The sequence below is a fragment of the Oryzias latipes genome, chromosome 12 (genome assembly GCF_053564925.1).
Source record: "Oryzias latipes strain Hd-rR chromosome 12, Olatipes_Hd-rR_3.1".
Lineage (NCBI taxonomy): Eukaryota > Metazoa > Chordata > Actinopteri > Beloniformes > Adrianichthyidae > Oryzias > Oryzias latipes.
The window spans coordinates 32,622,985-32,638,062 of NC_136248.1; the positions used below are offsets into that span (position 1 = coordinate 32,622,985).

The 15,078-nt window shown below is 47.6% G+C and overlaps 2 protein-coding genes and 2 non-coding genes across 7 annotated transcripts; all 4 read right to left on the reverse strand.

Annotated features, from left to right (window-relative positions):
• Positions 1-3,903: 3,903 nt before the first annotated feature.
• On the reverse strand, positions 3,904-7,111 carry nkx6.1 (NK6 homeobox 1). 3 transcript variants are annotated; one of them, XM_078956410.1, is made up of 5 exons: positions 6,974-7,111; positions 6,554-6,642; positions 4,982-5,818; positions 4,700-4,872; positions 3,904-4,362 (listed from the first exon to the last, which is right to left on the reverse strand). In XM_078956410.1, exons 2-5 carry the CDS (start codon positions 6,630-6,632, stop codon positions 4,105-4,107), a joined length of 1,347 nt encoding a protein of 448 aa, XP_078812536.1. In that variant the 5' UTR covers positions 6,633-6,642; positions 6,974-7,111; the 3' UTR covers positions 3,904-4,104. The 3 variants fall into 3 exon arrangements, with proteins under 3 accessions (XP_078812536.1, XP_078812537.1, XP_004084225.3); XM_078956411.1 differs by lacking the exon at positions 6,974-7,111 and having other exon boundaries at positions 6,554-6,719; XM_004084177.5 differs by lacking the exon at positions 6,974-7,111 and having other exon boundaries at positions 6,573-6,642.
• Positions 7,112-10,428: 3,317 nt separating this feature from the next.
• On the reverse strand, positions 10,429-14,043 carry rpl17 (ribosomal protein L17). 2 transcript variants are annotated; one of them, XM_004085437.5, is made up of 7 exons: positions 13,886-14,043; positions 13,431-13,480; positions 13,293-13,333; positions 11,671-11,805; positions 11,385-11,483; positions 10,673-10,864; positions 10,429-10,504 (listed from the first exon to the last, which is right to left on the reverse strand). In XM_004085437.5, exons 1-7 carry the CDS (start codon positions 14,026-14,028, stop codon positions 10,457-10,459), a joined length of 708 nt encoding a protein of 235 aa, XP_004085485.4. In that variant the 5' UTR covers positions 14,029-14,043; the 3' UTR covers positions 10,429-10,456. The 2 variants fall into 2 exon arrangements, with proteins under 2 accessions (XP_004085485.4, XP_078812539.1); XM_078956413.1 differs by lacking the exon at positions 13,886-14,043 and adding an exon at positions 13,681-13,788.
• LOC111948394 (small nucleolar RNA SNORD58) lies at positions 10,568-10,632 on the reverse strand. Its single transcript, XR_002874386.1, has one exon. It is a non-coding gene; the product is annotated as a small nucleolar RNA SNORD58 (small nucleolar RNA).
• LOC111948400 (small nucleolar RNA SNORD58) lies at positions 11,567-11,633 on the reverse strand. Its single transcript, XR_002874392.1, has one exon. It is a non-coding gene; the product is annotated as a small nucleolar RNA SNORD58 (small nucleolar RNA).
• Positions 14,044-15,078: the final 1,035 nt, after the last annotated feature.

Here is a 15,078-nt window from a genome sequence, read left to right on the forward strand (position 1 = left end):
AGGAACATGAACCAAACACAGGAGACCAGAGCAGAAGGAACCAAATTTTTTATTCAGGAAACAAAACAACCACATAAATTCAGCTAAAGGGCACAGAAACCTGAACCAGGACCAGCAGAGTCCAGAACATGTTCCAACAAAAAGCAGCTGAGGTGTAAGCGCCAATCTGGAACCAGAACCAAAACTCAACTCGCTGGGGTTCTGGGATGTTCATCTGTAACCCCCTCACTCACCCAACAACAGCAGGGATAGGCCCCAGCAACACAGTGACCCTGAATGGAGTTATGTGGTCGAATGCTAAGCCAGTTCCTGCTAAAACAAGGAATTGGTGCTGCCACCTACTGCTGGAAGCTGCAAATGCAGGATGATGACCGTAAAAGGAGTTAATTCAGGATAACGTTCCCAGTTAAAGCAGGTCCTCTGGACTCAAACCGGAACCAGGAACTCTGGCTGACTCCCGTCTCGATCCCACCCCCAGGCTGACAGGTGAGCCCCTCCTCAGAGGATCCAGGTAATGATCCTCAGCATCAGAACAATTAACCTGCACGTGTTCTGCCGCCCGCGGAACAATGTTCCCTCTCATCCGTGACCAGGAGCAGCTCCTCGTCCCCAGACACTCCTTATCGCAGCCTGCAGGCGGGAGATAACACCCCCACTCATGTCTGTGGGAGGCGTGGGCGCCCGACACGTGTTCCTGTGCTAATCTGCTGCAGAGCAGCACCACCCGAGAGCCCATCCATGAGCTCTTCAGAGGCCGAGGATCCAGGCAGGAGGAGGGGGAAGAAGAGAGACAACAGGTGGAGACCAGACGCAACAGGTGGAGCAGCAACAGGTGGAACAGCAACAGGTGGAGCAGAAACAGGTGGAACAGCAACAGGTGGAGCAGAAACAGGTGGAACAGCAACAGGTGGAGCAGCAACAGGTGGAGCAGAAACAGGTGGAGCAGCAACAGGTGGAGCAGAAACAGGTGGAGCATTAACAGGTGGAGCAGCAACAGGTGGAGCAGAAACAGGTGGAGCAGAAACAGGTGGAGCAGAAACAGGTGGAGCAGAAACAGGTGGAGCAGCAACAGGTGGAGCAGAAACAGGTGGAGCAGAAACAGGTGGAGCAGCAACAGGTGGAGCAGAAACAGGTGGAGCAGAAACAGGTGGAGCAGCAACAGGTGGAGCAAAAACAGGTGGAGCAGAAACAGGTGGAGCAGCAACAGGTGGAGCAGAAACAGGTGGAGCAGAAACAGGTGGAGCAGCAACAGGTGGAGCAGAAACAGGTGGAGCAGAAACAGGTGGAGCAGCAACAGGTGGAGCAGAAACAGGTGGAGCATTAACAGGTGGAGCAGCAACAGGTGGAGCAGAAACAGGTGGAGCAGCAACAGGTGGAGCAGAAACAGGTGGAGCAGAAACAGGTGGAGCAGAAACAGGTGGAGCAGAAACAGGTGGAGCAGCAACAGGTGGAGCAGCAACAGGTGGAGCAGAAACAGGTGGAGCAGAAACAGGTGGAGCAGCAACAGGTGGAGCAGAAACAGGTGGAGCAGCAACAGGTGGAGCAGCAACAGGTGGAGCAGAAACAGGTGGAGCAGAAACAGGTGGAGCAGCAACAGGTGGAGCAGAAACAGGTGGAGCAGAAACAGGTGGAGCAGCAACAGGTTGAGCAGAAACAGGTGGAGCAGAAACAGGTGGAGCAGCAACAGGTGGAGCAGAAACAGGTGGAGCAGCAACAGGTGGAGCAGAAACAGGTGGAACAGCAACAGGTGGAGCAGCAACAGGTGGAGCAGCAACAGGTGGAACAGCAACAGGTGGAGCAGAAACAGGTGGAGCAGAAACAGGTGGAGCAGAAACAGGTGGAGCAGCAACAGCCTCCACATTTTCAGAGATCTGCGACAGAACATTCAGAGTCTTTGAGGATCTAAAGTTGAACTGGAGAAAATTAGGGAAAACAGAGAAAAAACATGAAAAATAAAAAAACAAAAAATCTAAAAAAAACTTAAGAACCAGCGTGTGAAGCTGCAGGAGGAAGCAGACGGAGGCGTAAAGTCCGGATCCTCTTTATTATCCGACTACACAGAAACATGTGACCCCACCCCCCACCGCCTGGAACTCTGGGGGCCTTCGGCTGACCTCATGACACCAATAGAGGTGAGCCAGAGTTTCAGCAGCTGTGGAGCACAGAGGTGGAGGCTTGATGATGAGGGTTGACTGTGGCTATCAGAATCTCAGATTCTGCTGATTCCAGAGTTTTTTAAGGTTCTGCCTGTTTGGATTTTGAAGTAAAAAACAAAGAAAGTTCTTCTGCTGAACTGAGGAACACGGATCAAAGCACATCTGGATTTCAGGTTTCCTCTGGATTCTTTTTGTTGTTTTTGTGTGAAAATTCCTTTTTGATATTAATGAAGTTTATTGAAATAAAAGATGAGGAGGTGGGGGAGGACGAAGCTGCTGCTCCTCACATCAGAGTCTGTTCTTCTGTCCTGAACTTTCACGACCTTCATCTGCAGCTGCAGCTGCTTGTGTCTGCGTGAGGATGAAGAGGATGAAGAGGAGGACTTTGGATCCAGAAAAGACAGAGGTTGGAATCAGTCTGCTTTCTGAGGATGAGGAAGATCTTTCGTTTGCGCGGCTGCTGGACTCAGAAACCGCATAATCCACAGGGAGCGCGCGGGCCGGAGGGGGGCGGGGGGGGGCGAACACGATTAATTTAATGGAGGTAAAATTCTGACATTTAAAAGGATTTGGATTTCGGTTTTACTTGTTTAAAAATGTGTCACGAAGAACTCAATCCACAGATTCCTCCTTGGATTTCACGAGGATGAAATCTGATCTCCAGAGCGCGCGGACAAACCCGCGCGGCTCCGAGCTTTGGACGCACAATTTCCTTCAACCGGTCATCAAATACACGACAAAGGAAAGTAATAACAAATATCCCTAACTAACCAAAAAAAAAAAAAAAACATTTAAGCGCGCGTGACCGGGCGCACGAGCGCCTTCCTCACAGAAGAACGGCATGTTTTTGTGTGAAATGATGAATTTAGTTCCGATCATCAACAAAAAACAAAGAACATAAATATCATCTTTACTCTTACAGAGCTAAAAATAACCGTTGTAATAAAAATAATAATTAATAATAGTAATGATAATAACAATAATAATAATAATACTCATAATAATAATGATAATAATATAATAATAATAATACATTTGCCTCTTATTTCAATTTAATTCAATTGAATTCCATTTTACTTATAAAGCCCAAATAAACAACAACAGTCGTCTCAATGGGCTTCTTATCGGTAATTAAATAAGTGTAACATAAAATCAAAAGGATCATAAATTCGTGGAATTCAAAAGAGAAAATACTAAAATGAACTAACAAACCGACTAAACTAAACTGCCCCCCCCCCTTAGACCCCCCTTCTCTGTGAGGAAAAACGGATTCCGGAAAAAACGAAGTCGGAGTCAAATATTATCAGAACATCCGCCGCGTGACTTTGAGCCCAAGGATGAAAAATGTTTCAGGTTAAAATCTTCCGGGACATTTCCCGGTTTGCTTTCACGTGCACGGTGAACCGGCAGAATCGGTTCCGTGGGTCTAGAACCCTCAGCTCCTCATCTAGAACCCATAACAGGCTAAAACAGAAACTGTTAAAGGAAAAAATAGTAATTTTGTTTTTGCACAATTTATATTTTCACAGGTTTTGGTAAAAACGTGTTCCGGTTCTAAACAACTGATCCAATCCAGCAAAGCTGCTGGCGCGCAGAGCGGAACCACCAGAACCGTCTGGCCTTAAATTAAAACTCCGACAATCACATTTTTCAGGAAAAACTGGATCGGTTCTCCGCCGGTGTTCCGTTTGGATCGGAACCGAAAGAAACAGATTTGTGTTAAAAAAAAACAAACCAAAAACATGAAAAGAATCAACTTCGGGGTTTTATTAAATAAAAGTGCTTTACATGAAGCTGCGCGTGCCTCCGCGCACGCGAGAACCGAGGCGTGCTGCGTTCACGGACCGCAGAGTTCGTATTTACAGGAAAGTGGCGGCTTCGGTGTCGGAACCGGTCCGGGTTCGGACCGTGGAGTCAGTGAAAAAACAAGAGTGAGAACTCCCGCGTCTCACGAGCTGTCTGTCTCCGACGTGAGCGCGTGCAGCGCGGGCCCCGGTTTGTGCTTCCTCAGCAGCTGCGTGATCTTCTCGTCGTCCGAGTTCGGGTCCAGAGGCTTGTTGTAGTCCTCGTCCTCGTCCTCGTGCTCGTGCTCGTGCTCGGACGCGCCCTTCAGCCGCTCCGTCTCAGAGTCCTGCTTCTTCTTGGCCGAGGCCATCTCCGCCGCGTGCTTCTTCCGCCACTTGGTCCTCCGGTTCTGGAACCACACCTGACACGGACACACGCACGCGTCAGAACCTCAGGCGTTTATACTGAACAGAATCTGGATCAGTTTAACGCGCACGTGCGTGAGGAGAGGAAACAATAATTAAAAAAAAACCCAAAAAATAAAATAAACCAAATGTATTAATTATAAACTAATTCTTTCAGTTTAAATTAAAAAAAACAATATTTGTAAATCATTGACATTTTTATTTGAGCATTTAATTATTTAAATAATGCTTAAAAAGCGCGCGCGGATGTTTTTAGAAAAAAATCTTGACGAGGTCATTTTGTTGTTGTTGGTTAATTGCGTGCTCGTGGCGTGTGCGCGTGTCGGGGCTCACCTTCACCTGGCTCTCCGTCATCCCCAGGGAGTACGCCAGGCGCGCGCGCTCGGGCCCCGCGAGGTACTTGGTCTGCTCGAACGTCTTTTCCAGCGCGAAGATCTGCTGTCCCGAGAAGGTGGGCCGCGTGTGCTTCCGCTTCCCGTCCTTGTCCAGCAGAACCGAGTTCTGATCTGCAAGCCAACAGAACCGGCACGCTTTCAGACAGAACTCCACATTTCTCACATCATTCTAACACCGGGAATTCCCGCGTCTACTCTCTGGGGAGGGGGGCACACTTACGGGGGGAGCACGCGAACCGGGCGTCCCGCCAGTGCGGACTCTGCATGACTCCCGGCCAGAAGATCGGGGTTCGGCCCGGCAACTCCGCCAGCGGCTTTGGGTACCGGGCCACCGCCACCGCCGCCGCTCCAGGGCTGAAGTACAGTCCGGGGGGGGGCGGAGGGCTGAGGCTGCTGAACCGGGGCAGTCCCGACAGGATCCCCGCCGCAGGGGCGGCGGCGCCACCGGCGGACGGCCGGTTGAGGATGTCGTTGATGCCGTGGGGGGTGGCGGAGGAGCACTGCTGGGGGGAGCCGAGGCCGGACGACAGCGAGGAGGAGCTCTTGATGCTGGGGGAGGACGCCGCCATGCCGCCGGGGTTCGGGGAGGTGGTGGCCGGGGAGGTGGAGGAGGCGGGTCCGGGGGAGGACAGCGGGTAGGCCGGGTACAGGGGGGTCTTCATCTCCGCCATGCTGTGCAGAGCGGCCAGGGGGGGGCTGCTGAGGAGGAAGGCGCTCTGTCGGGACCCGTCCATCGGACCCACAGCTAACATCACGGGAGGGGGGGACACTACCGCGGCCGGCGCTCCGGGCCGAACATCCCCGCAGGTTCCGAAAGGCTCCGCTGACAGACCGGGTCCAGGTCCGGCTCCGGTCCGGGCCGCGTTCTGATCCGTCCTGCAGCCTGCGCCGGGTCCTAAAGACGAGTCCGGGCTGCGGGTCCAAACTTTCAGGGAGGGACGCGCAGAATTGGGGGGGTGGAGGAGGCGGGGAGAGTCTGCGGAAGGATTGGACCGACGGATCGTGACGTTGCCCATCCAGCGGAAAGGGCTCATGCTGATTGGCTCAAGGCCCGGTTCTGATTTGAGGAGGGGGGGGGGGGTCAGGTACCACGAACAGAAAAAGATGAAGTTGATCCGAAAATGTATCCAGAAAGTTTCACAACGGAAACGTGATCCACAGAAGATCACCCCAACAGAACCAGAACCTTTTATTCTAGAACTTTAACTGAGGAGCAGAAAGGAGCGAATTTATGACAGAAACAAAATCCAAGAAACAAACGAAGTTTAGCTGAAAAGATCCAGATTATTGGATGAATTCTTTAACAATATTCATCATCAATATAACGATTTATTATTATAACAATAATAATGAATATAATAATAATAAATATAAAATAAACACATAAGAAGATAATAATAATAATGTAAGTAAATTAAGTTCATGATTCTTGACATGAATTCATTTAAAAAGGCCTATTAAATGCGACCATCATGTAGTTTATTTAACTACACTATTATTAAAAAATATATATTTTATGGAGATTAATATCAAACAATAAAATTAAATATTTTATTTTACCAATAAACATTGAAAAAAAACAATAACTAAAAAGCTTGTTTTGCCATAAGTACATATACATGTTTTAATGTATACGTATTTATATATAAACATATCTATATGTTTATATATATAAATGTTTGTATATATCATGTTAGATAAAAATACACACACATACATATATGAAAAGATATATTAAAGTCTATACACATATATATATAGAGAGAGGTAGATATAGGCTATATAGCCATACCCTGCGGCAGACTGGCTACCTGTCCAGGTGTCCCCTGCCTTCCTCCACAAGTGGCCGGGATAGGCTCCAGCAGCCGCATGACCCCGAAACTGAATAAACGGAAGAAAATGAACGAAAAAAAAATCCATATATGTTTGTATGTGTATATATATATATACACACGTATAGATATCTATATCCATATTGATATATGTGTAGCTATATTGATATAAGTGGACTATAATATAAACTAAACTGATTCCCGCCACACTTTCGGTTTTTCTTTGATGTCGTTGAAAACGGTCGTTAGTTTAAATACTTTTTAAAAATCCCGGTTTCCGTAGAAGCTACAAATATTATTTTAAAGCCAGAAATGTCTTTTTTGTTGTTAAAACACAAACATCCATCAGAGGCGTCTTAAGGCAAAGGGACGGAACCGACCAGCGGATGAATTCCCGCCAGAGTTCGGCTGCTGGTTCCGTCGTTCCAAACGTCCTGACTTCACTTTTAGGGGTTGAATTGTTTACTTTAAATTTACCGGAACCAGAAACCGATCGGGATCGTTAATGCCGGTGATCTGTTTCTCTACAACCTGGAGCTGCATTGAAATCTGGTTCCGTCTTCATTGAACTTAAACTGGACCCTCAACACCTACGAAAGCTCGTGCGCATGCGCAGTCTAGACCCCTCGCGGGCAGTGAAAGACGAAGCAGCAGCGATGTCACGGCGCCCCCGTGTGGCCGAGGCCTGCAAAGACACGCGCTTCCGGTCCACAGCGGTGTCCTTCACTGCTGTTCAGACAGAACCCCTCACAGAACCACGCTTCGGGTTCAGAACAGAACCGGGACGGGCTCCTGCTGCGCGTCCACGTGCAGCCTTCATGCAGATGGGGGGGGGGGGGGTTTATGATCAGACAGGGCCCGCCTGCTGCATAAGAACATCACCGTTACCATGACGACACGTTTCCCAGTGTTGTCCCAGTATACAAGCACCAAACACAGAACGCTAGAAATTTCCCAGAAGTCTCTGAAAAACCAGCGTTATGCATCCCCACTGATCGGCGAGCATAGACCACAATGCATTGCTTCAGAACAACTTTTACCACAAAAAGTATTTAATAAACCAAAGTTTTCATTCTGAGAAGACGGACTCATGAATAAACGTCTCACTGATATCCATGTGTACACCCCATGAAATCGATGACATCATACCTGCCGTTTGGCGAGCGTGACGGTCCAAACGGCTGACAGGTTCTTCACACATACAGAAAGAAATGCAAAAGAACTCAATGGTGTCCTTGAAACCTTTGATCTAATTCAGCATGTGAGCTGCCCCACCCACAGCAGAGGCCACACTCTGGACCTGCTCATCACAAAGGGGGTTAATATTTACAATGTCAGTGTGGTTGATGTCGCCCTCTCTGATCATTTCTGTGTATTCTTTGACCTGTCTGTTGCTCCCAAACCACCGCCTGGCCCTGCAGTTGTCCAAAGGAGACAAATAAATGAGAGCACTAGGGCACAGTTTGTAGAAATGATAAACCCTGAAAACATCTCTGGTGCCAATGTTGATGAAATGCTGAATTCTGTTACTTCTAGCATCTTGAATGTTCTGGATGCCATTGCCCCTATGAAGGTTAAGTTGAGAAAACATAGACAGAAAGCTCCCTGGAGGAACGATGATCTAGTCAGGGCACAGAAACAACAGTGCCGCAGAGCTGAGCGAAAGTGGCGCAAGTCAAAACTCCAGGTTCATTATGGAATGTATAAGGGGGAGTTGTACGCTTATAACCAGATCTTATGCAGAACAAGGGAAAGGTACTTCTCTGAAATCATTGGAAGTTGCAGCAGCAACTCTCGTGTCCTGTTCACAACAGTTAACAGATTAACTAACCCTCCAACCCAGCTACCAATAGAACTGGTTTGCACACCTAAATGTAATGAGTTTGCTGTATTTTTCAATGACAAGGTTCAGGGCATTAAAAAAGCCATCAACTCCACAACACATATAACTATCGAACGGCCACCTACTCACTCTAAGCTGACTCACTTTGTACCTGTCACTGACCAAACTGTCCAAGAGACCATCACCCGTCTGAGCTCGTCTACATGCTGCCTTGATGTGTTACCCACTAGATTTCTAAAGTCTGTCCTGAACAGTGTGTTGCCATCAATTACTCAAATAGTTAACATGTCTCTTCAATCTGGAATATTTCCAGAGGCCTTAAAAACTGCAGTCATTAAACCTCTCCTGAAGAAAAGCGGTCTTGATCCCACTGTACTGAATAATTACAGACCTATCTCTAATCTGCCATTTTTAGGAAAAGTCCTTGAAAAAGTTGTCTACCAACAGCTCACTGATTTTCTCTTATTAAACAATTCATTTGATGTTTTCCAGTCAGGTTTTAGACCCCATCATAGCACAGAAACTGCTCTTATCAAGGTAACCAACGACATCCGCCTGAACACTGATGATGGCAAAGTCTCTGTCTTAATCCTGCTAGACCTGAGTGCTGCCTTTGATACTGTTGATCATGGGATCCTTTTGCAAAGACTCCAAGACTGGGTTGGCATCTCTGGATCTGCCCTAAGTTGGCTCAAGTCTTATCTGGAAGACAGGAAATATTTTGTTGAAATTGGGAGTTGTGTCTCAGACTACATGGCCTTGACTTGTGGTGTGCCCCAGGGATCGATCCTGGGACCCCTTCTGTTCAACCTCTACATGCTGCCACTAGGGCAGTTAATACGCAGTAATAACATATCTTATCACAACTATGCAGATGATACTCAGATCTATGTGTCACTGACAACAGGTGAATATGGGCCGGTGGATTCACTCAGCCACTGCCTCCAACAGATCAGTGCGTGGATGCAGAACAACTTTCTCCAGCTAAATTCAAACAAGACCGAAGTTATTATTTTTGGCCCACAGAAACAAAGAGAAAGTCTCAGCAGCTACCTTCATTCTCTGTCTCTTAAACCCTCAAATCAAGTCAGAAATCTAGGGGTAATCATGGACTCTGACCTGAACTTTAACAGCCATATCAAGTCAGTAACATCAGCGGCATTTTACCACCTGAAAAACATTGCCAAAATCAAAAACATAGTGTCAAAGCCAGACCTGGAGATACTTATTCATGCATTTGTCTCCAGTAGGTTAGACTACTGTAACGGCCTGCTCACCGGCCTCTCCAAACGAGCTGTAAAACAGCTTCAGTACATCCAGAATGCTGCTGCTCAGGTCCTGACCAGAACCAGGAAGTATGATCACATTAGTCCTGTGCTCAGGTCTTTGCACTGGCTCCCTGTACCTCAAAGAATAGACTTCAAAGCAGCTCTGCTTGTGTACAAGTCTCTCCATGGCCGAGCACCAAAGTACATCTCTGACATGTTAGTGCCATATGAACCATCTCGTACTCTGAGGACCTCAGGGGCCGGCCTCCTGTTGATTCCCAGAGTCAGAACTAAACAAGGGGAATCAGCGTTTCAATATTCTGCAGCTAAAATCTGGAACAGCCTCCCTGAAGTCGTAAGACAGGCCTCTTCTGTGTTCATGTTCAAATCTAGACTTAAAACATTTCTGTTTAGCCGTATATGACTGAAAGGTCCTACCTGCACTTTTCTTTCCTTTCCTTCCTTTATTTTTTAAATCAATTTTCAAATTTTCTCTTTTCTTTTAAAGTAAATTTTACGTTGATTATTTCTATGATGTATTGTGATTTTAATGCATTTTTCTGTTTTGTGAAGCACCTTGAATTACTTTGTGTACGAATTGTGCTACACAAATAAACTTGCCTTGCCTTCACACAGGTTCAAACCATTTGAAACTCACAGCAAAGGATTGTGGGAGTGAATATGGCTCTCAGAGGGGCGGGGCTTAATAACAGTCAGACCAGGCTGTGCTTTGAGCAGAACTTTATTCAGAGTCACTCGCGGGCCATCAGCTTCTGCTTCTTCAGCTTCTTCTGGGACACCTGCAGACAGAGAACGGGTCAGCTTCTGGCGGGACAGGCAACACGCTTCGCCGCGGCGCCTGGGCTGCTCAGGTCAGAAGTTGTTTTCATGGAGAATCCAAAGGTGTCCTAAGAGGTCATCACTGCAGCGCGCGGCGGGAAGCGGCTCTGAGCGCGCTCACAACTCACCTTCTTCTTCTGGGCCACCTCCTCCTCCGGCTTGGGGACGATCTGCTCCTTCTCGGTGAGGATCATCTCGATGTGGCACGGCGAGCTCATGTAGGGGTTGATGCGGCCGTGCGCGCGGTACGTGCGCCGCCTCATCTTGGGCGCTTTGTTCACCTGAATGTGCTCGATGACCAGCGAGTCCACGTCCAAACCCTGGAACCACAACAGGAACCGTCAGCTGCAGGAGGTTCTGCAGGAACCCAGGACCGTCTCAGCTGCAATCTGAGAAACGCGTGGCCGTGCCAGCGCAGCGTTGCCATGGCGACGCTGGTCCAATTAGGTCACAGACGTTTGTAGGGCCATGACCGACTTGTAGCAGAGGGTATAAACTGGTAGACCCCGCCCCCTGGCGTTCCACAGACTGCTACAGAGAACCAAACAACTGTTTTATTGGTCAGAACAGTTCTGACCCCGAACCGGGTCAGAACTGTTCTGACCAATAAAACAGTTGTTTGGTTCGACCAATCACAGTTCTGACCCCTTCGACCAATCACAGCATCTCTACTGCAAACATGACGACCGTTTCATTTGGTTGGAGTCTTAAATAAACCAGTTTCATATTGGGGGGGGGGTCCCCACACTCACTCAGTCCAGCTCTCTATACAGTCTGACTATGTCAGCTGTCACTCACTATCCTGACGCAGCGGTCATGTGACGTGTGGGCGGGGCTCACCTTCAGCTCGGCGTTGCTCTCGGCGTTCTTCAGCATGTGCAGCAGGAACTCGGCGCTCTTCTTGGGCCAGCGGCCCTGGGTCCAGTCAAACTGCTTGGCCTGTGGAGAACATCAGAGTGAAGTCGCTGCTCCTCCCACCGGGCGGAGCTCCTCCCACCGGGCGGAGCTCCTCCCACCGACGCACTGCTCAGCTTTCTTTCGTCTTTTCATCTTTATTCCAAAGGTGTCCTAAGAAGGTCATCACTGCAGCGCTGCAACCGAGCGTCCGCACAGAGCCCGCACTCACCTGAGCGCAGCGGCCCACGCCGCCGTTGTAGCGCCGGAAGGGGACGCACTGTCGCTTGACGACGACGTCCCTCAGGTACTTGTTGGCCTTGCGGATGTGCATGCCTTTGATGGCCTGAGCCGTCTCCCGGGTGTTCTGTTCAGGAGAGAGAGGAGTGGGAATGGACCAAACTAAGACCATCTGCTTGCCTGTGGGCTCAAACCCACAAGACAGACACTCCACCCCTGGGCCGGCTCCACTCCGAGGAGCATGCTCAGTTTAAACGGTTCTAAAGAGGGGCGGGGCCACCGTGCCCTTTCAGGTCAGCTAATCACTGAGGGTCATGTGACTTCCTGATCCCACACCCCTCCTTCCAGAACCGAGCCTCGGGTCAGAGGGAGGTCTAGAACTCTTCTAGAGACGCTGGTTTCCGGTCCATTGAGGAACCATGTTTCCATGTTAACAAAGGAAACTGAGCTCAGATACTGAACAGTAGAACCTTTAGAATTCTATCAGACCCAATCTGTGTGTTTCTGAATAAAGTCTTGATCAGGGTAACCATCATAGAGGTTCTATCACATCCAGTTCTACGTGTACATTACAACAGTGGTTCCCAACCCACGGACCGGTACTGGTCCATGGGCCACTTGGTACCGGGCCGCAGACAAAAAGAAATCCATACGGTAACTGTTTATTTTCTGACTCTTATTTTGAAAAACTGCCGGACTCTGTTCACCACATCTTTTCTCAACGCCTCACGTGACCTTCAGGTGTGGCTCAGACCGCCAAGTCTGCAGCTCAAAGCCCACGAGAGCAAAAATGTATTTGGAAAGTGTCTTTGGGGACAAAAAGAGTCGGACTGAAAAACCCAACAAGGACCATAAACTAGAAGTTTCCAGAACAAACTAGGAGTTTTATGGAGACACTTGATCTCCTGGAGCAGACGCCGCTCCGCCTAACGCAGTGACCGATTCTCCAGTCCAGATCCAGAGGATTCATGTTCAGAAAATCCACCTGAACATCAGATGGTTCACTTCATCTGACAACCTAAAAAGTTGGTCATTGCTAGGCGCTAGCCGCTAGCCCGTAGGCGCTAGCCCGTAAACATTTAACAGATTCAGATGAATCTGTCGACCTGCTGAAGACGTTTGAGGAAACTTGTCGTACAGAGATTTAGGGAGAATTAGGCAGCAGCTAAGAAAGTTAGTGCAGAAAGTGTTCCTGTGATAAAAATTCACAGAATCATGTAAAAACTAAACATGTTAAATGTTTCTGCTCTGAGCCGTGATCAGACTCTGAGTTCTCAGTGTTTTAATGCTGTTCTATGAAAATACATTTATTGACACGTAACTATTTACATTCAGCAAATCTCACCTGAATTATTTATTAAACTTTTAAAGTCGTCTGATATTTTCAGAACTAAATAAATAAAAACCAGTTTAGGTTCCGTTTGGACCGGCCCGTGGAAAGCCCGACACTAAACCGGTCCCAGCCTGAAGAGGACCACTGCATGAGACCCACTGGACCTCAAACTGTCTGCATGTTCAGTTGTCAATTAAGTTTTCTTTAAAAAAAATGTTTCTGCTCCATCAGCTGGAATTACACGACCCAAACACAGCTGGCCTATCAGAACCGGGTCTTACCTTGAAGTGGACCCGCAGGTTGGAGCCCCTGGCCTTACACGCTGAAAAACAGAGCAGACGTTACCGCACAGCCCAGATCTTCATGAAATCCATCATCACAGCCGCAGAATCGAGCCCGAACCCCCTTCAGATACTCACATTTCGTGGGGTTCTCGGGGTCTAGAGAGTAGCGGACCATTTTCAGACACCTGCGGAACAGAAACGACACGTTCAAACACAGAACCGGAACCGGGCCGACTTCAGCTAAAACATTCCCCGTGAGCCTCTGTGCGTTCTCCGGCTCACAGCTTAAAACCCATCAGAACCAGTTCACCCTGCAGGCGGTAAAATCTTCAAAATACTCCGACTCTGCGAACCGAACCGCCAAGACTAAAAACCCACTTCTAACCGAACAACATGGCGGAGCAGCGTTAGCATGAAGAACCCGAGAAACCGTCAACAGCAGAACCCGCGGTTCTGCACACAAACTACAGTGTTGAGATCATCATCCCGAACGTTCTGGACCGAACACCGAAGATTAAAAAGGAGGATGGCGCGAATTAGAGGCAGATTAGCGACAGATTGAGATGAGAGGAGAAGGACAGCGCTCCCACCTCTGAGGCCGCACAGGAAAGAGGAAGTCCCGCGTGCGCAGCTCCTCCTGTTGTTCAGGCTGCCAGAAGCACCGCCCCCTGCCGGCCGGGAGGAGGACGCTCTGCAGTAACGCAGCCCCGCCGACAGAGGGCGTTCCAACCATGAAAACCAATGAGTTCTTTCGCTAGAGGAGACATCACGTGGTTGAAGATGGAGGTCTTCAAGCCATAGACTCTAACAGCCTTAATGGCACCTTAAAAATAAACTGGTTAAAATCGTTTATTATAAATCTAAATAGTATTTGGTTCATTGTTCCTAATAAAATATTTTCCCGCCTAGGAGGGATCCAGTTTTTACTCAGTTGTGATTTTGACAATAAGAAACTTCCCATTCAAGTTCTCCTGTAATGAAAACTCATTCCAGTCCAGACAACACTCCTCTATGGAACTGCAGATACGTCACTGTTAGAAACAAATCCATCTGTGTTCCAACATGGTTTGAAATGGAATTTGGTCTTTAATGCATCTTCTTAATGACGATGCTTCTCTCATGTCTGTTGATGATTTCACAGCTAAATATGGTTCACTAACAAATAGAAAAGATGTTGAAAACATTATTAAGGCCATTCCTCAGAATGTTGTAAATCAGTTTCTGATCTGTTTCATGATGTCATCTACAGACGTCCTCCTGTCCCCAAGATTCTGATTAATGGACACAACATAGCGACGTCCAACCCCCCCAACCGTCAAATCAGAGAATATTTGAATGAAACGTCCTTTCCCTACATCTTATTATCTAATTATATGACCCAATATTTTAACATTTCAGAAAAGAAACAAATAGGAAATATTTCAAACCCCCCATCCCTCCTAAAGCCAAGTCCACTTTCAAACCTTTTCAGGTATTTATCCATCCAAGGAATTATTAAGAAAACGGTTTGGAATCCTGAAAACTGTTGTTCTGTTTGTCACGATGACATTGAAACGACTGAGCATCTTTTCTTTGAATGTTTTTATTCTGAATGTTGTAATTATTTTGGGTAAATTCTATATGCATAAATGTCGATTCCTTAAAATCAAACCATATTTTTCTACGTTTCATAAAGAACTCTGCTCTTTTTTTCATCCGTCATGGAAAACAAACTTGCTATGGAACTTCAAAGTATCGTTTGTAACCGTCAACTTTTTGAAAACCGCCTAAGTTAAGAATCATT

What these genes read in the sequence shown, in the direction of transcription:
- rpl17 (XM_004085437.5), bottom strand. Translation starts at nt 14,028, where the DNA reads ATGGTTGGAACGCCCTCTGTCGGCGGGGCTGCGTTACTGCAGAGCGTC. An exon ending in ACCTGCGGGTCCACTTCAAG is followed by an intron (nt 11,806 to 13,292) that starts GTAAGACCCGGT and finishes TCTCCTGAACAG; the next exon opens with AACACCCGGGAGACGGCTCA. An exon ending in AGGTGGCCCAGAAGAAGAAG is followed by an intron (nt 10,505 to 10,672) that starts GTGAGTTGTGAG and finishes CTCTGTCTGCAG; the next exon opens with GTGTCCCAGAAGAAGCTGAA.
- nkx6.1 (XM_078956410.1), bottom strand. Translation starts at nt 6,632, where the DNA reads ATGCGGCTGCTGGAGCCTATCCCGGCCACTTGTGGAGGAAGGCAGGGG. An exon ending in GGTAGCCAGTCTGCCGCAGG is followed by an intron (nt 5,819 to 6,553) that starts GTATGGCTATAT and finishes TCCTCAAATCAG; the next exon opens with AACCGGGCCTTGAGCCAATC. An exon ending in TGACGGAGAGCCAGGTGAAG is followed by an intron (nt 4,363 to 4,699) that starts GTGAGCCCCGAC and finishes TGTCCGTGTCAG; the next exon opens with GTGTGGTTCCAGAACCGGAG.